Source organism: Telmatherina bonti (assembly GCF_933228915.1).
Source record: "Telmatherina bonti genome assembly, chromosome: 19".
In the NCBI taxonomy this organism is placed as follows: Eukaryota; Metazoa; Chordata; class Actinopteri; order Atheriniformes; family Telmatherinidae; genus Telmatherina; species Telmatherina bonti.
This window is the reverse complement of record NC_136617.1, coordinates 15202596-15226432: the sequence shown is the minus strand read 5'-3', so window position 1 is coordinate 15226432 and position 23837 is coordinate 15202596. Positions and strand designations below refer to the sequence as shown.

At 39.6% G+C, this 23837-nt stretch overlaps 2 protein-coding genes across 2 annotated transcripts; one reads left to right on the top strand and one right to left on the bottom strand.

The window, feature by feature from the left end:
• Window positions 1-799: 799 nt before the first annotated feature.
• On the top strand, window positions 800-2526 carry tmem42b (transmembrane protein 42b; the record flags this gene model as incomplete). Its single annotated transcript, XM_079258618.1, has 3 exons — window positions 800-976; window positions 1955-2101; window positions 2380-2526. 3 exons carry the CDS (start codon window positions 800-802, stop codon window positions 2524-2526), a joined length of 471 nt encoding a protein of 156 aa, XP_079114744.1.
• Window positions 2527-6931: 4405 nt separating this feature from the next.
• Window positions 6932-23233, bottom strand: zdhhc3b (zDHHC palmitoyltransferase 3b). Its single transcript, XM_079258256.1, has 7 exons — window positions 23045-23233; window positions 16100-16431; window positions 13476-13600; window positions 12391-12487; window positions 12072-12153; window positions 10292-10422; window positions 6932-9457 (listed from the first exon to the last, which is right to left on the bottom strand). Exons 2-7 carry the CDS (start codon window positions 16400-16402, stop codon window positions 9299-9301), a joined length of 897 nt encoding a protein of 298 aa, XP_079114382.1. The 5' UTR covers window positions 16403-16431; window positions 23045-23233; the 3' UTR covers window positions 6932-9298.
• Between the last annotated feature and the right edge of the window lie 604 nt (window positions 23234-23837).

The window sequence follows — 23837 nt, the reverse complement described above, 5'->3', positions numbered from 1 at the left end:
ACAACCTTTTTTCACCATGGAATGCTCTACAATCTCTGAGGTACATTAAAGTAAAATGTCAAAGACAAACCATACATAGTTTTGAGCTAAGATTGTATGTACTAATTGCACTAATTGAGCTGATTAACTTGTTTAAAATTTCTTGTCTTCTGATATTTTCTATTTTTCTGTTTCTTTCAAACCCAAGTCAGTATGACAGACTCAGTGTACATCACTCAAAATATTACAAAGTGCTGATTAAATCCAGGTAATTTTTTTTTAGCTGCCTCAGTAAAGTTTTAAAACATTCTCATATCATTTAAGGCAGTTACAAATAATGCAAATTGATTGGTATGTTATATTCAGTGTATAAAATTACCAGTGATAAATGGCCGGTGGTGCTATGGGGGTGCACCAAATCTAACTCTGCTTATGGAGGAGGGGTTGAGGACCACACACACCACCTGACAATTATACGGATTTATATATTATGATAGACCTTATTTAGGCCTATTACGTTTTTTTCCACACATCTTTTCAGAACTTCTCCATGGGAAAATAGTTGCTTCCATTTCTGGTTTAAGAAACTATAGAACTACATTTCCCAGAATTCATCACGAGCTTGACTGAGAATGTGTGACTGCAGCCGGACGGCTGTCGGTAGGAGGTGCAGAGAAACGTGCTCGTTGACACAACCATGCAGGCAGCTGAGCCCGGACCAATATCAGCTGCTACAGCAGACATGTGAGAAGGGGAAGAAGAAAAAAAAAGGAAATAAAGATGGACTAGAGAATGTACCGCGCCTGTCATAATCGGCATCATGTTCCCGGGAGTTTTCTATGCACTGCTGGCGGGTTTTCTCGGAGCCGTGGCGTCGTCTTCAGCCAAACTGTCCCTCGGAGCCGACTACCTGAAGGGAGTCTGTGAAACCGGACTCCGGACGTGGGGGGAGCAACGGAAATTTAGACAAGCGGATGAAACTACCGCCTGTGATCGGGTGAGGCTCCGCTGCAGTTAAACTTGCGTTAATTATTCACACAGTTACGATGGGTGTGAATAATGCAGACGTGCTTGCATTGCAATCAAGCTGGATAATTTCTCTTAAAGGAAGTTGGGGGGGGGGTTGTCCCCGCCCGCCTACCCTCTGCCTCTCTGACTCCCTCAGCATCAGCACCACTGGCGGCATCACACGGGGGAGCCCGTGTCCGCGCGCTGAAGGACATTGCAGCTCATTCACAACCGTGCTATCGCGTTATTTTGGACGCATTCGGCTTGTCTAGGGGTGGTCTTGATGACTGCACCGGAGTCGCGATTTAAAGGGGTCAGGTTTTTTGAATGACCTTCACGCCGTCTGTAGATACGTCATATAGCCAAGTGATTTAAAAACATCTGCAGACGGCTGCTTTCTGGCTTTATGTCAATAACGACGAGTCCTTATCTGAAGAGAAATGAATAATTAGGCTTGCAAATTTACACAGAGAGTGCATGTAAATGTTTTAATTAGCATGCACCACCAGATTTGTTTGCACCGCATCGGACTGCATGGATTGCCACTCATGTGGAGTGGAGCAATGCATAAAGTTGCATCTTCTTGCAGCTTCTGCATTTATTAGACTAAAATGATGGAATTTGGTTGACAAGAAATGCAAGCTAGACCAGGGACCTCCAGGTTGGAAAAGGTTTATAGTTTTTCTAATGAAATTTTTTGTTTTATTACATGACACATTTTATGGGAGGTATTACCTTTATATAGACCAGGACTAGCTGGCTCCTCGTGTGTCATGTTATTTTGTTGTTGTTTCATGTTGTACCTTAGCTGACTGTATCCTCATTGTACTTTCAGATTTGTATAACTTATAAAGTCTTACATTAACCACCTGTGCAGATGCGCATGTGCAGCATTGAATAAATGCAGAGTCCACATTTTGTGCACCCAAAGATTTCTTGAGCTTTAATGAATATCTATGTTCTCCAGCTCCACATCCCTCTGAGGCTGCTATGTGGCGGGCTGCTTTTCACCTGCAATGCTGTGATGTGGACCTTCCTCGCCAAAGCACTCAGGTATTCCTCGTCCTCCACCAGAACCACTGTGACCACCACTGCCTCCAACTTCATATCTTCCGTAAGTAGAGGTCTCTCACGGTTCTTCTTCCTTATTTTAGCAGTCCTCTGTTGCGAGTTAAATTAATTTAAATGACCTTAAACGTTTTCGTCCTTATATAAGCTGTTCTGTTTTAGAAATTAGGTTGGGCTACATTCTCAATTAACTTGTCACAATCATTTTTCATTTCCAGATTGGATATTTTCCTTCAAGGTTTTTTTTTTTTTTTTTAGATGATATTTGACTTTATCCATAATCCTAAAAGGTTTCTTTTTGCTTCTCTTTGTTCCCCACTGCAGGCTTTCCTGGGCCAGTTAATCTTTGGGGAACCCCAGATAACATTGTGGTGGGTTGGGATCTCTCTGACCTTCTCTGGTCTGTTGGTCCTGCAGAGGGTTTCACCACAGAATGGACAACAGAACACAGCTACTGCAAAGGATGAATAATATATGTCTCCACTATCAAACGGTGGCCCATTTTGGCTGACACCTCCTCTGATTTTACACAGCGCCAAAGAGTAGATAAATCTGAAAAACAGCAACTGTTTTTATCTTAGTTTGATTTTACTGCAGCACTACTAAATTAGTACTAAAGTACTAATTTAGTCATGAGCTACTACTCAGCAGGGAAAGACCAAAAGAAATTTGTTGTTGTCTTCCAGTCATGTCAACAAATTGTTCTTTATTTCCCTGTGAAACTCATCTGACTCAGTTTTTGGTGCAGCCTTGTCTTGCCCAATTCTAAAATCAGGGGAGATGTTGGCCTTCGGTCTGTCACAGCAGCTACGATTTGGCTTATGGAGACGAGCTAATGATGCCAGGGTTTAGTTTCTTGCAAAGCATCTCTGTTCACAGACTTGCAACGAAGCAAAAATTATTCGAGCTATATGTCAGGCAGGAAAATAAGGCAACTATAGCACAACAACTTCTGAGTTAATAGATGGGACAGAATGCACAAGCTTAAAAGAGTTGTGTGATAGTTGAGGAATAATGAGCATTCTGCCAGGGAGTCAGATGACAAGAGAAATATCAGTTGCTCTCATCTCAGTTTAGTAAATATGAAGACAGTCATGAGCCAATTGACCAAATGATTCTGCTCAGGATAAAAAATGGAAATGGAGAGCCCACGTCAGAACTTTCTCATCTTGTTTGTACAATAAGTCAAAAGGAAAAATGGCATATTTTGGATTTACAGAGGAAAAAATATTAGACAATTTTTTTGGCTTATTTTAGTTTGTACTAGTTAGAAGCATTTAGTTCTCAGTGAAACAACACAATATGTTTGTGCAGAGAGCATTTCGAAACATTATGTGGAGGGCTGGGATTTATACAGAGCCGGTCTAGCTGGTTCCTGATCCAGCTACCAGCATCCTCATTAAGCTTTCAGATTTGTATAAACGTGAGATTGATGAACTTGTCATCTGACTCTGCAGGAAAGGAAATGAGTGTCTCTCTCCAGATTTGGATCTATAACTATCAAAGAAGTGCACATAGACGTGTATAAAAGATATACTGGGATTAAATCCATTGCTATATGGACTGGTGTTTAAAGTTCAGCGGTTCATTATAACCACTACTATCTTGGTGTGGTAATAATGAACAATACAATTAATTGGTGCCTCTGACTAGTAGGAAGTTTAAAAACAAAAAAAAAAGCCCACAGCCATGAGCTAAGACTCACAATGTTGCCCCATCCCATAGACTCCATCTTACAAAAAGAACGTTGTGTTCTGTTAAAGAATAGTTTAAATAAGTGGTTCAGACCATAAAACCATAATGAAAATGTTTACTGCAGTCACACATCAAGTGAAATGTCATTTTTCAGTAGATTTTTTTACAGTTTGCAAACAGTGGAGAAGCTGACAATCTAAGTCCATCCCTACTGGATTGAAGAGTAGCATTGCTTTTTAATTCAGACCAGGAAGCTTCTTCCATTTTTTATATGTAGTCTGTGGAGAAACTAGAGCGTACAATACATTCATAGTTCATACATAGTTTTAAGAGTTGGCAAACTGATCTGGAGTCAGTGTAGTGTACCACCACTATCACTGGCCATGTCGCTGATGTTACTATTAAGTAGCTTATAGCTAATTAGTGGCATTTCTTTCAGTTTTGATGACACTCACTGTAAACATTCGACACTGACACTTCATATTGTGTACGGCACCGTTTTAACTGAAGCACTTGGCTGACAAAGTGTACTCACACTGTTACAAGTTGTAATCCTGCTGATGTAGCGCTGAAAGGCTCATCCCTGGTAAGGGTTCGCTTTCTCCCTGGACTTACCAGTTCTTTTTCATTCGCCTTTTTCTTGTTTGCTTGAACTTTAACTTCTACATATGAGCACGACACATACTGTACTTTGAATCTGAGGCAGCTCCAATTTCATAATACATGTGTGGACAATATTATGAAAGCCTAAATAAATCGCACCAAAGCATCCTGGAGCATTAGTCTGCATCCAAGTGACATGTCTGTGAATTTATTCATTAAAGTTGTGATTTGTGTGGGCTCTATGTCTCTCCAGCATCAGAGACATCACACAGCCTGTGGATTGCCTGTTGAGCTTTGTGTGCCACACTGTTGCTTTCTCGTTTTATTGGATTGCCCAAAATGTATAATAATCCATAACAAAGCATTTTTTGGGGCTTTGTAGGAAAATTGTCTTTCCATACAGGCCCTCGGAGTTGTCTGTGAGATTGCAATAACACTTAACTATCTCATAACACTGTGATGTGTTTAACAGAAAAGAAACCTGCGTTTTTAATTAATGAGGGTAGAATGCTTCAATATAAAAAATCAGCAAAGTAATGATGCAAGGATTTGCCTGAACATGATAAAACTGCTTTACTAAATAGTGTTTTGCATTAACACTGTTTGGATACATAGCATATTATGAATGCAAAATGGTAGCTGTGATACCTTTCTGTAATATCCTGCCTAAAATACCTTTTAACTGTTGCTGTACAGGTTTTCAATCATCATATGTATTCCTCCCTGATAGAATGTGACTACAGTAACAAGAGATTTATTGCAGGGCTGTACAGATAAAAAAGACTTAAATTGGCTGTTCATGCCTCTTGCTTTGAGATCCTGCAGTTGTTGCATTATTTTAAGTGGGACCTGTTGCGCTAATGTCCTACAATGTGAAATAATAAATATACTGTAGGCTTTATGAGAAACAGTGTGAAGGAACACAGTTCTTAGTTAGCTTAACTCATCATTAAACAGTGGGGTTTAGACAGAAAGTTCCTGAATCTACTCAACAGTTCATTTTCCAAATGTCTCTACATTGTTGTAATATGTTTCTTTTATTTTGTTGTTAAATGTGTTAAACCGTAAAGCCAATTCTAGCCTTACGTTGTGTTGTGATAACAGCAGCAGCACAAGAGCTAATAAAAGTACAGGAAGAGAAAGACTTGTAGATATTAAACTTTTCCCCTTCTTACCCATCTGACAACCAATGCCAGTCATAGGCTTTTATTAAACTACTGATAGCAACTAGCTGCTAGCTTAGCTTACTAGCTAGTAGCAGTAGGGAAACCGTATAAAGACAGCCAAATGTGATTAGCTCATTTCATTATAAAATTTCTATACAGCAGTTGTAATTACAAGGAGTGGTTTTGCAAATGGCTACAAATAAAACTTGATAATTTTCTGGTCTGAAATGGGGACTGAAATCTTGTTATCACTGAGTTTGAGAAGGCTAACTTGTGGATTGATTCTTTAGCTAATGTTGAGAATGAAATGGCCACAGTTAGGGAAGCATAATGGCTTGAACCAAAACAGACTCTCTGAGTTTTGAATATAGGTTCAAACACTTCATCACTTCCTGAGGTAAACAGAGCTATAAGGTTAGCATTCAGTCTATGGGTTAGCCCCATATATTACAGAAAGGTTTGCAGAAGAAAGGGTGATGGGTGCCACAGGGGAAAAAACAGCATGTGCATTTGCTTTATGAATATTTCCCAGTTTGCTGTCAGACGGAGTAACCCAGGTTATTTGCCTGTGAACTCACTCTGAAACAATTTCTGCTGTGATCACAGCAAACTTGGCAGCTTAACTCAGAGTCTGATGCATTTCTGGTATGTGCACATAAATGACCGATAGTTTTGCACAGACAGCTTGGGAAAAATAATAGTATAATTATTGACCTGACATGTTTTGTGCCGCATTGACAAGTTAATCAGCTTTTTAAAGACTACAACTGCAGTTTAATTTACATTTTTCTAAACAAATATCTGATTGTTAGAGATCAGTCTGTCTTTGTATTGAGTTAAAAGTTGAATAGTTATGGGGAAAGCTCATCATAGTGGTAATGAGACTGATGTTACATTTGTGGGTTGCACTTCTACTTCTAAAGTATGCAGATTTGTTGTTTATATCAGAGACTTACAGCAACAACATGTCTTATTATTATATTGAACTTTGCAGCACAAAATGACAGTTTAAATCAGATAGCAAGTAAAATGCCTGGCAGGTTTAATAAAAGATGTTTGTAAAAGTGCATAAAATATGAATAAGAAACTCCTAAAAGGATACATAAATTGCTATCTCCACTGAATACAGAAACACTTCATTTACTGAATAAAGATCTCATCTGACAAAAAAACATTCTCATTTCCATTATTCCAGTATCACTGTTTGAAGTTTGTTGTCATTATTAGACTGTATTAGATACTGAATTAGTCACAGTTTTTCCTTGTTCTTTTCAATATACTTGCTTTTACAATTAGAAAAAACATGTTATTTTTATCTGACAATACAGTATTAAGAATTTGCATTTGTTTTTCTGAGCCAAGGATGCTTTATCCAAAGCAATAAATCTTTACCAAAAGTAATGTTGAGGTCATACAGTTTTATTTATTTACCCTTTAAACAAACAAAAAAAACATACATAACTTTGTCAAATAGTGTTCATATTTGATCAAAGAGAACATGTTGAACATTGTAAAAAAAAAAAAAAAAAAAAAGAAAGTTGGTGCATTGTATTATTAAAATTCTGACAGGTATAAAAATATTTAAAAGCCTGTGGGATGGTGTCATTCTTGATCATGCTACACATAATGGTTATTTCAGAAATCCCTCCAAAACAAGCACAATTTGGCAAAACATGTTCAAACTAATTTCATAATCTTAAAGAGCATATTTTTAACTACAATAAGGCTTTCATATCCAGAGGCAAGGCATTTTTAGTCTTTAATGCTCTGAAGTGGCCTCTTCCCGACGAGCATCAGATACTCCACCATGTAAGTGAAATCTAAAAACTCCACAGGTCTGAACGTCAAAACACGCATTTTGAGTCTTTCAGGCTTCAGCAAACACTCTTCTCTGAGCTGATCATGACACAAAATGTTATCCTGTGAGGCACAGAATTACTACAACAAACTAGATTATCTACAAGCAAGTTCTGTCGATTGAGAGCAAGTGAATTACACCTGAGTTGGTGTATCCAGGAAACAACATGCATTGCTTTATTCCCTGCATTTCCATCGGAGCTGGTTTTCAAGCAAAGACACAGAACACACACAAAGTCAAATCATCAAAAAGATGCTGGTTTTACTGCCTGGTGAAACCGATAGCTGAAGTATTTGTTAAGTGTAAAGCACTTTTTAAGTTTGAGTTTGATTCATTTTATGTGAATAATTTCAAAGTAATTGCTGATTTAAAGGCTATATTCATCAAGATTTTTTTTAAATCAAACTCAGATATAATCCATGATCAACATTTAAGCTATCAGTGAAGGAGTGAACAACTAAATTTGAACATTTCTGACAAAGTCAATAATACCTGAGTTCTATTAACGGAGCAGATGTAGTATTTCTACCAGTGATGACAGGTTGAGTGTCTACATTATGACTTACTGCCAGGATTTAATCATTCTCACAGGATTCAAAGTACAAACAAATGAGGCATTCAAAGTAATGTGTTACGCTTCCTAAATGCATTGTTTGTAACAGACTTTGCAGCTTCACTGTTTCTGGTTGACTTATAATACGTTAACTCCTGATGCGTTACTTCTTATTTGCTTCTCTAGATGAAACAGAAACATGACCCACAAAGTCTGCACCACTTCCATAGCTTGGATGACAGAAACTTATTACCTACCTATTCAAAATGAGGATTTTCAGTCACTTTTTTTTCCCCTCCATGATTTGGTTATGAATATTGCCACAAAAGCGTAAATACCAGGCACAGTTTCTGCCCAAACAACTTCTAATACTAACGGTTTCCAATGCATTATGTGTTCCAATGTGTTGTAGGCTGCTTCCAACTAATCTCATTGGAGAAATTATATCTAAATTCAGTTTGACTGAGCTGCAGTCAATTAAATAAGGTAAACAAAATTGTTCCCTGTTACATTTTTGACAAAACTCAGTAGCTAATCTGACAGAGTATTCACTGTTCCAGCATGTCTCACAAAATCAAGAAAGAAATCTTGAGGACCTACTTGTAACAACAAAAGTACTCAAACCCTGTTTTTAAGTGATTTGTTCTCATTTTCATGGCATGCAAAATGAGCCAAATGAAGTGGGGTTTGCTGCAAACAAAACTTTACAAAACTACTCTTAAAGTACATTCCTTCCTATCCCCTGAACAGATCCACCTGCAAACTCACTTCCAACGGTGCAAACCAGTGTGAGAATGTCCTGTCACATTAAGGCAAATAAATAGAAGTATCTTCAGAAATATCAGATACCGCTGCTTGCTAATGCACGTTTCTAAGGCAAAACATCCTCAGCATTCAGCAAAAAACACAACGGCAAAGTCACCGATACAGAAAATAATGACGGGATAAGTTTACGGGAAGATTAAAATCAAGGTCGTGCTGCTTTGAGGACAAAAGTTTGAACTTCATTTACAGTGTTTAGTCTTAAAAGGAAGGAAATGATCAGTCACTGCATGATTTTCTTCTTGTTTTACTCCAGCAAATATTGAACCCAGTCAACTGGTGGCATTTTTCCCCAGCTCTTTGATTTGTGGCATCACTTGAGTTATTTCTTTTTCCTCGTACAGTTTTGTTGTGTAGCAACACCTCAATAATCTCAGTCAGCACCAAGAGGGAAACAATAATAAGAGAAAACATGAAAGTTTACAAAACAATGTCCCTTGTTGTCATCGGGGAAAGAAGATGGAGGTGGTTAAAATGAGTTCATGTCCAGGTCATGACTCATCAGTCTGTGTCCACAGCAGCACAGCTCAGCTCAGTTTGCTGTTTTCACACTATATACTGGTACACGTCTGCCTTTCCATGATCCGGTGTTGCAAAGGGGCTGAGCCAGGCTATAGAAAAAGGGTGACCAAACACAACCTTCATGTTCATCCATTTAGACTTTTTGGCCCATTTTCTCTCCTCTTTCTTAAGCTGCTCGATACCCTACAGAGATAAAACATACAGTGTAAGTCTGCATTCAAAATTCAAGATTCACAGCTTTTATAATCATATGCACAGTTAGAAACATGGCTCCCTGTACAATGATATTCTTACATCGCTGCTTGCACTGGATGCAAGTAGTGTCAATAATCACAGGTATAAAATCAAAGTGTAAAATAGATAAATGATAATAAGATAAAGACAGGAAAAAAACAGGAAAAAATGTTGTTCATTTTATGCACTGGGAGGACAATGAATCATGTTTGGATTTTTTCTTGTTTTCAGGTTTATGACTCACTCTTAGCATTTCCTAATGTTGCATGAAACACACAAACACACAGCAGAGGAGCCATTAAGGCTGAAAGTAACTAAAACAAATGCTCTTTGTAGTGAATATTATGATATATTATGAGTCATCCTCGTGGGTGGCTTTGAGCAGGAAAAAAATAAATAAAAACCCTGAACTCAACCCAGCAGAGGGATGTAAGTGGATTACCTGCCCCTGCTTTCATCAACACACTGACAGCGAGGTCAGAGCTGTTACTCCTGCATTTTTTTCAGAAATCATAAAAATTACATACAAACTAGAGGAGACCTCACTGCAAATTGTTCTGTCGCAGACTCATTTCTGGTATCCCAACCCCCCCTTTATTACTTTGCAGCAAATAATCTTTTTCCATCAGTATTTCGGGTACGTTCTATGTTCTGAATAGAAAGTAGACCATAGGATGGTAAAGAAAAGCCACAAGAACAGACATAAAGTACCATTTATGAAACTATTACTAAGATTTAATTCCATTCCTGCACAAAAAAATGATTACCTCTGCATCAACTCACCGTTTCATCTGTACATATGGAGTGCACCTGAGTCCCAAACATGACTGCAGTAAAGATCAGAAAGAGGAGACCCTCAAAACAGAGGAGGATCAGGAGGATGACTGTTGCTGGTGGAGAGAAGTTGCTGCATTCTGCGGAAAGGGGAAAGGTTTCTCACATTAAAAAGAAGTTTGGTGCACGTGTATAACCTCAGTGCCAGAAAGGAGCACTGTCCTACTGCTGAAAATATTCATTCATCAATCTACCAATATCACACAGAAAGAAAAAGTAGTAATTCTGGTCCATGAGAAGCTCAATCCTGAGTATAAACTAAATACTTAAATTGCAGATAAACTTTCATTGTCAGAAACTGGTAGTTCCTGATCATACATAGTACATGTACAAGTGCAATTGTACATGTTGATCTGTCTTTCCTGTCCTCTCCACCCCAACCAGTCGAGACAGATGGCTGCCCTCCCTGAGCCGGGTTCTGCTGGAGGTTTTCTTCCAGTTAAAGGGGAGTTTTTTCCTTCCCACTGTCGCCGCATGCATGCTCAGGATGGGGGATTGGATCGAAGTCATGACTGGCTGCAATCAGTTGGTTTCTATTATAGGATATGTATGAATAGGATCGAAATGATATGTATGTAAAGTGCCCTGTGACAACACTATTATGAAGTGGCGCTATACATATAAAGTTGAATTTAATACATTCAACATGAACGTGCTACACTGGTTTGTAGATTACGGTTGAGCCTCAAGTTTATCATACTGGTAGCTGCCAACTATGTTATTCAGAATCAGAAGAAGTGTTCTTACAGATGTTATTGTTCAGAATAAGCATCATCCTGCAAAAAGACTTCAAATTAATTAGGAGAATATTAACTGAGGTAATAAATTCAGAAGAATGCTCATTCTCTCCACGTCCCTAGAGCCAGTTTCTGCAGCCGGGGATCGGACCGCCAGGGTCCCCGCCTCTTGCTGCCGCCCAGCTCACACTGCACCCGACCACTACGGCTCCTTCCGCAGATGGTGAGTCCACGAGAGGTGGGGCCCATGTAACCCTTTCGGGCTGAGCCCGATCGGGCCCCATGGGTAAAGGCCCGGCCACCAGACGCTCACTCATGTACCCCACCTCCAGGCCTGGCTCCAGAGGGGGGTCCCGGTAACCCGCGTCCGGGCAAGGGAACATTTCTGCCCGAGTTTGTATACATCATAGGGGTCTTGTGACCTATGGTCATGAGCTGTGGGTTGTGACCGAAAGAACGAGATCTCATATACAGACGGCTGAAATGGGTTTCCTCCGCAGGGTGGCCGGGCTCACCCTTAGAGATAGGGCGAGGAGCTCAGTCATCCGGGAGGGGCTCAGAGTAGAGCCGCTGCTCATCCGCATCGAGAGGAACCAGTTGAGGTGGCTCGGGCATCTGGTCAGGATGCCTCCTGGACGCCTCCCTGGTGAGGTGTTCCAGGCACGTCCCTCTGAGAGGAGACCCCGGGGAAGACCCAGGACACGCTGGAGGGATTATATCTCTCGGCTGGCCTGGGAACGCCTCGGGATCCCCCCCACAGAGTTGGCGAATGTGGCTGGGGAGAGGGAAGTCTGGGCTTCCCTGCTTAGGCTGCTGCCCCCGCGACCCGACCCCGGATAAGCGGCAGAAGATGAAGATGAAGATGAAGATGAAGATGAAGCTCATTCTCTCATTGACCTGTACACACTCTTCTAGGCTTCTACCTTCTGGTGTTACTGGAAATTCACCTCTTAAATCCATCCGAAACTACTAGAACAGACAAAAATACTTACTTGTCCAGTCTTCTTCAAAGCAGAAAACAAAGTGGAAAGCCGCCATGAGTAACGCGTGGAAGGATATTAGTGCAATGTACATCTGAAAGCAAACAAACATTTAATGGCAACAAAGTATTGCTTGCACATTATAACATTCAGTACCAGTGAAAAGTGAATTTAATGGGAACATATGTTTACATTTTTGACTGGTATTGTACATTTTATAACAGGTTTAACAAGCCAGTCCCCATCAACTCCTTATTCATAGAAACTAAAGTCTATTAGCATGAGATGTATAGAATCTGTGATTCTGATCTCTGTTGACTCCAGGACTCACTGTGAAGAGCACGAAGTACTTCTGGTTGTTCTCTCCGACACAGTTGTTCACCCAGGGACAGTGGTGGTCCATTTTTTTGATGCAGCGCTTACACACACTGTGGGGACACATAAAGATGACAAACTGTGAAGTATCACTGCATCAGTTTGATGATAAGAGCACTGAAGGAAATCACAGCACACATTCTTATAATTACACATACGATCCCAGTTAGTCTGACCTACAAGTTTATTTGTAGAATCCACTTCATGTAGAAGATCATTCAAAGTGCTTTACATAAAACATAACAAGCATTACCGCATTTATCAGAAAATTAGCAATGTCACTTTGAGCCTGCTGTAAAACCAAGAAGTCTGTTTCAGCTGTTTTAAACACAAAATGTGTTCATAATACAGATGAATCTGTATTATGAACTACGTAATAATATAATTCTTATCACAGCCAAAGCTGCTTGTGCTGATGTGATGTAGAGGCAGTTGCACTTGTTTAGCGTGCAAAAACAAGGAAGTCCACTTCTGCTGTATAAATCAAAAACTGAGCCATGTTATGCATTTCCATGTCAAAAGTCACAACCCATCTATCCATGTGTGACTGTTGACAAATCTTCTCAGGTATTTTTACATGGGAGATCTTCTGACATTATAAAAAACTCACTGCAGTCCATTAACTGCAACCACCACAAAAATAACTTTTTTTTTTTTTTGTACAAGCCCCAAAAAAATGCACTCCATTCAAATGGACACCAGATGTTTTTTTTTTTTTGGAAAGAGGAGGGGGTTGCTTTACAATTCAATTACTCGGTTGTGTTCTTGCACTTTTCATGCCTTGAGAGCCCAGAGAAACTGCTGAACAGCCACATGGGGAAACCTTATTGTCAAGCTGCAGAGTCTGCAGGGAAATGCAGCATGGGTACACTTATAAAAAAACAAAAACAAAAAAAAAACACAGAGAACACACACGGGAGGCAAAGCCGGTGCAGAAACAAACAGAGGAGAGGAGTTTCCACTGAGAGATTCACACCAGGCTTTAGCATCTTTAAATGTGCAGAGTCTGCAAAGTGAGATTTGTGGAGTGTCCTGCTGTACCTGCAGTGGTGAGCTCTGTCAGGCTTGATGCTGCAGCACTTGGGGCATTTGTAGACCACCTGTCCTGGTTTGAGCTGCAGGCTTTCAATAAATTCTTTGGTTGCGTTCCCTTTCGGCACAGCTCCCTGGGGTGAAGGAGAAAAGAAAAAGTAACAAGGATATCAGATATATTTTCTGTCACTGCAGATATGAAAACATTTTTAACAAGAACCATGCATGCAACCAGCGAGCGTTTCTACAGACTGTATTTTGTATTAACCAAAGTGACAGAACACAGACATCCTGGATTGTTTGGGGACATTTCCTGAAACTAACCTAAATCCTTTGTCATCATTTAAAAATTGTTCTTGGATGCTTCTATTTTAGGTCTTTACTTCCACTTTTACTGCTTCCATTTTATCTGATCAGAGTAAGAATTTATATTTGTGTCCATCATTGCAACATCATTCTACTGTATCTATGTAAACGTAAAGCCTCTTACGTGGGCTACTACAATTTAGAGTTTTATAAGAACAGTATCTCCTATGAATTCCATATAGTCGGCTACACAAAGTAACACTCTTATTTCAGAAATGTTTTATCATAAGATAGTGGGAGATTCAGGCAGTTATTTGAATAAAAATATGCGAGAGACATCTAAAATGAGACGGCAACGCTTTATATTTTGGAGGCAAATTATAACGCTGCAATCTGGAAGTCCGCCTGCTGAATAATTTTGCTGGAGCAAAGTGTTAAATGCAGCCACTGCATTGAAATATAGCAGAGTAGAAACAGAAACGTTAGCACGGCAGGGGTAGTGGTTAGCACTGCAGCCTCACAGCAAAAAAGTCGCTGGTACGAGCCCCAGCTGCGGGGAGGAGGGTTGAGCAGTGGCTTTTCTGTACAGTTTGCATGTTCTCCCTGTGTATGCGTGGGTTCTCTGTGGGTGCTCCGGCTTCCTCCCACCCACCACATATTAGGTTAATTGCTATGGTTAATCGGTTAATGCAAGTTGCTTTGGATAAAAGCATCTGCCAAATGACTATAAAATTAAGTATCATAAGATGGAAATAATTAAGTTAAATAGATGTAGAGAGCTGAACTTCTCACCAGAGCCCATTACATAAGTGTGCAGGGGGCTCGTGATCAGCATAGGACTTTACCAAGCATTGTCATGACAACGAAGAGCAATTCAAACCCAAGTAATTATATAGAAATGTAACAAAAACTTCCATACTGAGCTTCTGCTAATAAGTCCACTTGAGGCAAATAATAAAAAAAAGGTGTCTGATGAAAGCAGGAACTCAGCTGATTAAAAAAAATACTATCAAAAGCATAAATTGTGTTATATTCCATCTCAAACCGTGCTGACAATGTGTTTTATCACTCTGCTGCTGCTTGAAACAAGTCATAATGGTCCTGAGAGTTTCCATAAAGATGAAGTTGACTTTATATTGTAGTAGTCACTCTTCGTATGATATCCTATCTTGGGCTTCACTTTCATCAAAGATCCTCGCCATGTTTATGAGGTAAATTTATGGGTGATCCATTTAGTCAATTGGTTCCTGAGATATTTACTCACATAACACCTTTAAAAGAACGATAAGACTGTGCAGGTTCATTTTAACTTCTACTTTTGCACAATTCCACATCAGACATGACTAATTCCTAAATAAACTGATCTGATATCCTCGGGTTTTCACTTAATGTTTTTTTACATTCACTGTGTTTCAGGTTAAGTTACTCTGACACACTAACATAGGACTTGGTTGTAAACTTGTACGTCTATTCTTTCGTTTGAGATTAAGATTGTACAACAGCTATTGTAGTTTTAAAAACATGCTTAGTTTATTTTGGGTGTTACCTTGGATAGGACATGTTATGAAGGAGGTCTCCTAATAAGGAGGTTAAATGGGACATTTATCTTAAAACTAGTAAAATATATTTCTCCTCTGGCCTGTAGTGGGATTATAAACTGCAGAGAAATCTGTTTTCCTTTCAGATGATAGACAAACTGGTTCACTCAGCTTGTGGTGTCTAAATATAATTTTTGGGGTAAAATAATATTCACCCAGCTGGGATAGGCTCCAGCTTCCCCGCGACCCTGAATTGGATTAAGCGGTTCAGAAAATGAATGAATGAATGAATGAATGAAAGAAAAATAATATTCTGCAATCTTTGGTGTAATCACCTTAAAAGGAAGATTTCTCCTTTTTACATGAACAACTTCTCTGTTGCACAAAATGAAGCACTCATCCATTTGTGGCTCTGTGATACTCATGTTTTCTATTTATTTCAGTGCTTTGAACACACACGCAAAATAATCAAATGCCATTTTTGTTTTATAATTTAGATGCAATTTGAAATCAAAACAGAAGAAAAGTTTGTATATTTGATGGGAACAAATTTCCCTTCAAGTACAACATCTAATTTTTCCATGACTGTTATGTATCCTTTAGTAGTCTGAAGCGTTTTGAAGCTTTGACATTTGTTTTCATAAGATTCCCCAAAAGAGATTTCATCTTCAGGAGGAGAGTAAAAATTTAATTACCAAGTAAATACTTGTATAAGTTCTAAAAAAAATTAGCCTACAAACAACAGCATTAACAGAACTGATGTTGGAAACTAAACTGCGTCTGACTGACCGGGTCTGTGCACATCGCTCGGGCGTGTGAGGCGAGGGCGAGGAAGGCGAGGCCGTTGAAGACCACCCCGTTGAAGAGGCTGTAAGCCACGTTCTTGACCGGCAGCAGCATGACAAACACCACCACAAACTCGGCGTAGAAGACCAGCAACCAGGTGATGATGCCGCACACGATGCCGCAGCCGTCGCGGATGAACCACATGGTGTCTGAGCCTGTGCGGGGTGGGGGAGGGGCGCAGTGCTCGGGCTTCAGGTAGCCAGCTTGCCGCTCAATGTCCCTGGTGCGGTTCGGCGGGCTCTTCATCCTACAGCGCCCGTGACTCCAAACGCATACTGAGAGGGGACAGATGGAAAGGAGGAGGGGCAGGGAGATTAAAAAAAAAAAAAAAATTTTAAAAAAAACACGAACACGAATTAAAGATTAAGATGCTAGATCTGAGGAAGGAGTGTGACACAGACATAAAAGTGTTGAAACATCCACTGTACATTAAAGTGTGTATTGTGTAATAAATTGTATATTAGTGTATATTAAAGCCCCACAGTTATAGTATCACCGTCTAGGAACACTAACCCACGTCAATTACAAGTTGGTGTAAACAGACTAATAGGAGCATCTACATAGTCCTCAAGGAATACAAAGAAATACAAGTGCTAATAAGGCAGAGTGAATCAACAAATGCAGTTCAGGTGAACACTCAGGAGGATGCATTAACTGAAAGGAGAACAAACACAGATAGTCTGATCCCATAAGACCAAACCACCCAGATTCCTCCCACCGCAAAGAGACAAGGCTGTTGTTGTTAGATACTGTAATTCACCATTTGACCTTAAAACTGAAACAAAACAACCTACACAACTATCTTGAACTGCACTTGGCTGGAAACTGTGCATCCAGCTCTGTCTGGAGACAGAGCTCATGAATAAGTAATGTAGCAGGTCTGATTGTGTGTGAACAAAAAGATGGTACGCCCTGAAAAAGGCACAAAATGTCAAAAGGTTTTAGGATTACGTGAAAATAACACAACTGGAACTAGAAAAGCACTCGGAAAACGCAAACCTCTGCCAAGGCCTTTAAAAAGTTTCTGGAACCAAATTGCTCTTCCTTTTCACATTTTCAACATCTCCTGAAAATTTTATGAAAATCCATCCATAACTTTATCTTGAGTTATCTTGAATACAAACATAAACGTCGGGTAAAACATAACCTCCTTAGCGGAGGTTAAAAAAAAGAAAGAAAAATAACAGCTTATTTCCAGAGGATGGCTGGAAATCTGTGTCCTTTTCTTCACTAAAACCTAATTAAGAGTTAAACTTCTTGCCCATTCTTGATGATTCAATCTACCAATAAGCTTAACAGGGGAAGAGTGTTTTATGTGCTTGTTAATTAGAGCTCAACCGATGACCCTGGCTTTCAAGGATGCTTCCCTTTTTTCTTCATACAAATTAATAAGACTGAAAGTTATACAATCCCACATCTAACAGATTCATCTAACAGGCCAGTACAGTGCACACACTTCCAAACCCATCTGGCTTCAACCACAAGCCCCCACATTCAGCTGGCCTCCAACTCAGTCAATGATCAACCTGTTAAAAAGATCAGCCTGAAAACTTTTAATCAATTTTCCATTGCAAACTAAAGCTGATAAAATGTGACAATATGTTGAGTAAAACATCTCAACAGCCATCAAATAAACAGGGATGATTTACTGGTTTCCAAGTGCATCCATTCATCCAGAATGGGACATATCTATGTGATGTGATGATGTTAACTCATCTTGCTAGTTTTATTTGTCATGAACACTTGTAATAAAGAGAGAGGAAAATAACAAATGGAACAAATAAACTTGGGCACACATCATTACGCCTCCAGTCAATTTAGCAAAAGCAATTATTCCAACATGTTTGTTCAGTAACTGAGGGTGGATGCTGTATTACCCAAGAGAAATCCACATCACCAAGAGTCATACTGGGAATCTTATTGCTGTGAGGTGACACTGGTAACCACTGTGCTGTCTATGAGCACAGGTCAGAGGGTCAAATTTTCCATTTTACAACTAAATACCCAGAAAACTAACAACATCTGCAGCATCTTCTGCTGTATCATGTTCAGTGGCAATTACCATGTTGATATATGAAAATGAGAGCACACTTAAGAGTACAGTTTTGTCTAACATGACAGAATAGCGAGGATTAGCGACTTGGATTCACACTGAGACCCATGAAAGACTACATGTTGGTCACAAATGAATCACAGCTTGCCATTTTTCATGCTCACTGACATATGGTAAATGGACTGTACTTATAGAGCACTTTTCCTGTCATCAGGACCACTCAAAGCCCTTTAACTCTACATGTCCCATTCACACACACACTCATACAGCACTTCTACATTTTATATACCACTAAACACCAGGTTAGTTTTAGGTTGGCAGAGGACTGCTCTTCCTCCTGAGCTACAGCCGCTCTATCTACATGTCTATCTACACTCCACAGAGTTTAGTTTATCACCATTTATATTGTTCCTTTTGCTGTGATTAAACACTACCACCCAAACTTATCCTAAATAATATTTTTGAGATGCATTTTAATAAGAAATTCACTATAACCATTACAGCCAAGATGAACGGAACTAAACAGAACTATGTTAATTTGGGCATGTTTTGTTTTTAAACCAAATAAAAAAAAGATTGGTTGGATTTGCTGCAAGAACCTTTTGCTAATAAAAAGGTACTACTCCCAGACATCTGAAACAGATTGCAGAAAAATAAACAGAAAAAGATAACTACTTATTCAAAACAACCTTAATAATACTAATGTCTGACATCATGGGTCAACTATGATTTGTTCAGGCTGTTTTAATACCAAGAACAATCTATCTGAACCTGGTAACAGGAAACATAAAATCTCCTGAAAGCTAGCTTGGTCATTACAAACGTGCTAATGTTTTCATTTGGCACAAAGTAACAGTGCAAGAGTCATATTTTTTAATATTAATGGAGGTAATCTGGAACAATCTGATGAAGATGTAATGAGCTGATATTCCACAAGGAACCTACCTGAACTTTGAACCAGTCAAACAGAACATTGCAGACACGGTTTTAACCAAACTGGCTTCTAAAGTAAAGAAGCAACATTTCTGCTTTTTAATAGATCAAATAAAATCACGGAGACCTGACAGATTTTATAGTACGAAGACCAGAAAGTGGGGTTTTGGGGGTTTCATTTGTAGTCATACAACTGTTTGAGGCATCCAAACCTGAAAACAACTGAGACAGAGCAGTTGTCATGATGAAATGAACCACTTAGCTCGAGTGCATTTTTTCAACTGCAGCGTGACAAACTTAAACCCTGCTGCGTAGCCTTTTGACCCTTTCCACAACGCTCGTCATTTCACAGCAGGAGTTGGGTGCAAAGGGAGGGAATGCAGAAGATCTGCCGTATCGGCTTTCACTAGGAACTACTGTAGCATCCATTGGCCTCTGAGCAGAATCCTCAGACGTAACGTTTGCTTTAATAATTTTCATGTATACACTCACTGACCACTTTATTAGGTACATCTGTTCAATTCCTTATTAACACCCTGAACCAGGTTCTACCAGAGGTTTTTCCTTCCTATTAAAAGGGAGTTTTTTCCTCCCTTTCCACTGTCACTTTATGCATGCTCAGGATGGCTGATTGGATTCAATGTAATCTGTTAGTTTTCTTTATCTAGGTTATTTCTTATGAACTGGCTCCCATTGATGTGTCTGTAAAGTGCTCTGAGATGACATTGTTGTGAAGTGGTGCGACACAAAAAGCCAAACTGTACTGAACTGAACACAAATGGCTAATCAGCCAGTCATACGACAGCAACTCAGTACATGTAGGCCTGTAGACATGGTCAGGAGGACTTGCTGGAGTTCAAACTGAGCATCAGGATGGGGAAAATGCGATTGAAGTGACTGGATTGTTGGTGCCAGATGGACTTTTGTGAGTATTTCAGAAAGATTGGTTGCAGTAGACCATATGGGGTGTCACTCCAGTCAACTATGAAAAGAAAACTACAGTAAAGGTAGAATTCACACAGTGTCACCAAAATGGGACAATAAAAGACTGGTCTGACTTTAAATTTCAGCTGTGACATTTAAATAGCATGGTCCAGAATTTGGCGTAAACAGAATGAAAGCATGGATCCATCCCGCCTTGTAGTAACAGTCCAGGTAGCTAGTGGTGGTTTATGCACAATTTGAGACCATCCAGTTTTGCAGAATTTAACACCACAGTCTACCTGAGTATTGTTGCTGACCTTGTCAATCCCTTTATGATGACAATGTGCCATGTTCTGATGGCTACTTTCACCATGTCTCACAGCTCAAATCATCTTCAACTGGTTTCTTAAACATAGCAATGAATTCACTGTATTCCACGGTCTGCTAGAGTCACCAGATCTCCATCAATACAGCATATTTGGGATATGGTGGAATGGTAATTATATGGTGTTATCATGTCAATATGGCAAAAAAAATCCCCATATTGTTGAATCTACACTATGAAGAACAAAGGCAGTCCAAGGTGAAAACCAAGATAACATGGTGTAGCAAAAAAAATTAGCCAGTGAGTGTATATATACTCCTGTTCTCTGGCATGTACAATAATATAGAGTTTTATGTTTATAGATAAAAAAAAATAAAAATAAAAAAAAAATAAAAATCATATATCTCTATCACATATAAAGCTCTCCATGACCAAGCTCCATTGTACATAAAGTATCTTATCGTTCCATATATTCCAAATAGAGCACTTCGCTCTCAGACTCCGGTTTACTGGTGGTTCCCAGAGTCTCAAAGAGTACTATGGGAGGGAGAGCCTTTAGCTATCAGGCTCCTCTCTTATGGAACCAGTTCCCACTGTGGGTTCGGGGGGCAGACTCCCTCCACACCTTTAAGATCAAGCTGAAAACCTTCCTTTTCCATGATTCTTATAGTTAGGCTATGAGCATCTCCTGAGTTGGAGCCTGCATGGACAGGACCCAACTGTCCAGGTTATGCTCTTTGCTCTTATAGTTTTGGGGAGGTTTAACCAACCATTACTTATGTAACAATGGGGATGTTACCTGATGCACTGAGAAGTACCTCACTCTATTTCTCCAATGTATAAATGTATAAACTTATGATAATATTGCTGTCTCTAACTTATTTCTCCTTCTTTCCGCAGGTCTTCCTGAATAACATGTTGTTCTGTCTTTCCTGTCCTCGCCACCCCAACCCGTCGAGACAGATGGCTGCCCTCCCTGAGCCGGGTTCTGCTAGAGGTTTTCTTCCAGTTAAAAGGCAGTTTTTTTCCTTCCCACTGCCACCTCGTGCATGTTCAGGTTGGGCGATTGGATTGAAGTCATGACTCGATGCAATCAATTGGTTTCTATTATAGGCTACATATGAATAGGCTTGAAATGATGTGTATGTTGATTTGTGTATGTAAAGTGCCTTGTGACCACATTGTTGTGAAGTGGAGCTATACAAATACAGCTGAATTGAATTAAATTATTGGCATTAGCAAGTGGACACAATTTGTTGGAAAAGTTCCTTCAAAAAATTAAACTAAGCAAAATAGCTGTATAAGATATAAACAAAAGTGCGATATATGCACATCCCATATTAATGTTGTTTCAACAAAGAATGGCATTTATGGGGTTTTGTTTAAATGACATCAGTTTTTTTAATCATCAACGTATGTTAGAATTCAAACAAGAAGAGGGCAAATGAATAAAAAATAAATAAAAATGTCATAATAAATATAAAATCTTTGCAGCTTCTTTGTGTTCAACTTTTATTGTCTTAACTAATGATGATTAGAAGACAGTTTGATCCTGTTATGCAATATTGGTTCTGTTCTTCTTGTCTTCGAGGTTAGGGTATTCTTAAGATTTTCTTGTTTTCTACTAGAATTTTCCAAAGATGCCAACCATCCTAAGCCAGTGGGTTAGTTACTGATACTCATCACTTTAAACCTGTCAATCTGTTGGTGTAGCTGGAGGTCCTTGGGGAAACAATTTCCAACAAAACCTTGTTGACTGAAACTAATTTGTCGTTCACATCAAGTGTGCAAAAACTACTCTTCCTCTTAGTTGTTGAGTCATGCTCATCCTGTAAAACCTGTCACTACTGGGAGAGTACTTGATATTAGGCTCGGAGTATCATTGTAAATTATTCACTCAATCTGAAACAACAGCTTAATTCAGCCCTCTATTCAGTGTTTGCTGAAAATGCTGATTAGAGGACATAAGACATCCCACAACAACAACAAAAAGAGCATAAAAGACCTGAAGTGTGACTAACTGTACAATCCAAGTACATTTACAACTGTAAATCAATGCTTTCCTCTGTAACCAACTGGAGTCTATAGTTATCTCACTGAATGACTGTTTTTACCATTAAAACTGACTTAGTGGAGTTATTTTGCCAGCCCACAGAATACCAGATTTACACTGCACTTAATCAATAATTTATGGCTTTTTGACACTCTTCAGCTACAACACATAGTGTGGTGATGGCAGCTAACGTTGGCTGACAGCAGCAAACAGAGTTGACCATCTGAATGGAATAAAACCTAAACATCTCTATCCTTAAGAGTCAGACTGAAACATAATCAGCAATCAGAATGATCCAATTCTGCAGCTGCACCTAATGTTTTTAATAAAACATGGGTACATGCAAACGACGCTGGAACTTATTTGATGTGACCGCATTTCTAGGAAATTAATCTTCCAACCCGATAACTTTGCATAAATATAAATCTAACTTAGGAGTGGAAAAATTAATATAATGCTGGATTTAAACCTTGAACTCTAACAGGAAGTTAAACTGCAGCTGGAACAGAGCAGGACGTCTGGATTACTGGAAATTGATACTAAAAATAATAATAATAAATGAAATTGCCCGACTAATCTTCATCTAACAAAGCAACTCACCTCCTGGTCTCTTGACTTTGACGACAAGTTACTTGAAGTTGAACCGTTTTTAACCTTTGGGGAATTGAAACGCACCAAACTGAGATGACCAGTCCGCCCCGACCGACCGCCGTGCTCGTTAGCTCATTCCCGGCTAACCTTTCTGATGTCCGGGTAGATGCTCCCCGCTTCTCCGCGGCTCCCGCTTTCACTGCTACCTCCGTTTCGACGACGTGCTAGTCTCTTAATTCATATGGTAACTACACCAAAGGGGTGTTTAAAACAGGCGGCGGTTTCGGTGCTTGTTTCCACGGTCACGAACAAAAACCAGTCCGGGGAGGAAGACAACAAAACTGGTCCATTCAACCAGGAAGTCTTCGGCCTATTGGGGGCGTGTTTGCCCTGAACAGCGTCTGTCAGGATACTGCTATACTGTTACTGTCAGATATTATTCTTTCACACAAGCCTGAATGAGGGTAATAATAACCAATGAAATGGCGGCATTTGACATAGTTCTGCCCATAAACAGGGCCGGATTAAAAGTGCGTAGGTCCCTGGGCCCAGAATGTTCCAGGGGCCGCCTTTCCCACCGCAACATTGTGAAAAGTGGGAATGATAAATGTGAAACGACATTTCTAACAACTCTCAGCCAATGGTAGAAGTAGCAATACACTAGACACTGGGGTGTAACTATCAGGCTTTTATGTACAGTTTGTTTCATGTCCAAAATGCTTGTGCATGCCCTACATGGGCCCCACATGTGCCCCAAAGGGGCGTGGGCCCCTGTGCCTGTGCCCATAATGCCCACTGGATA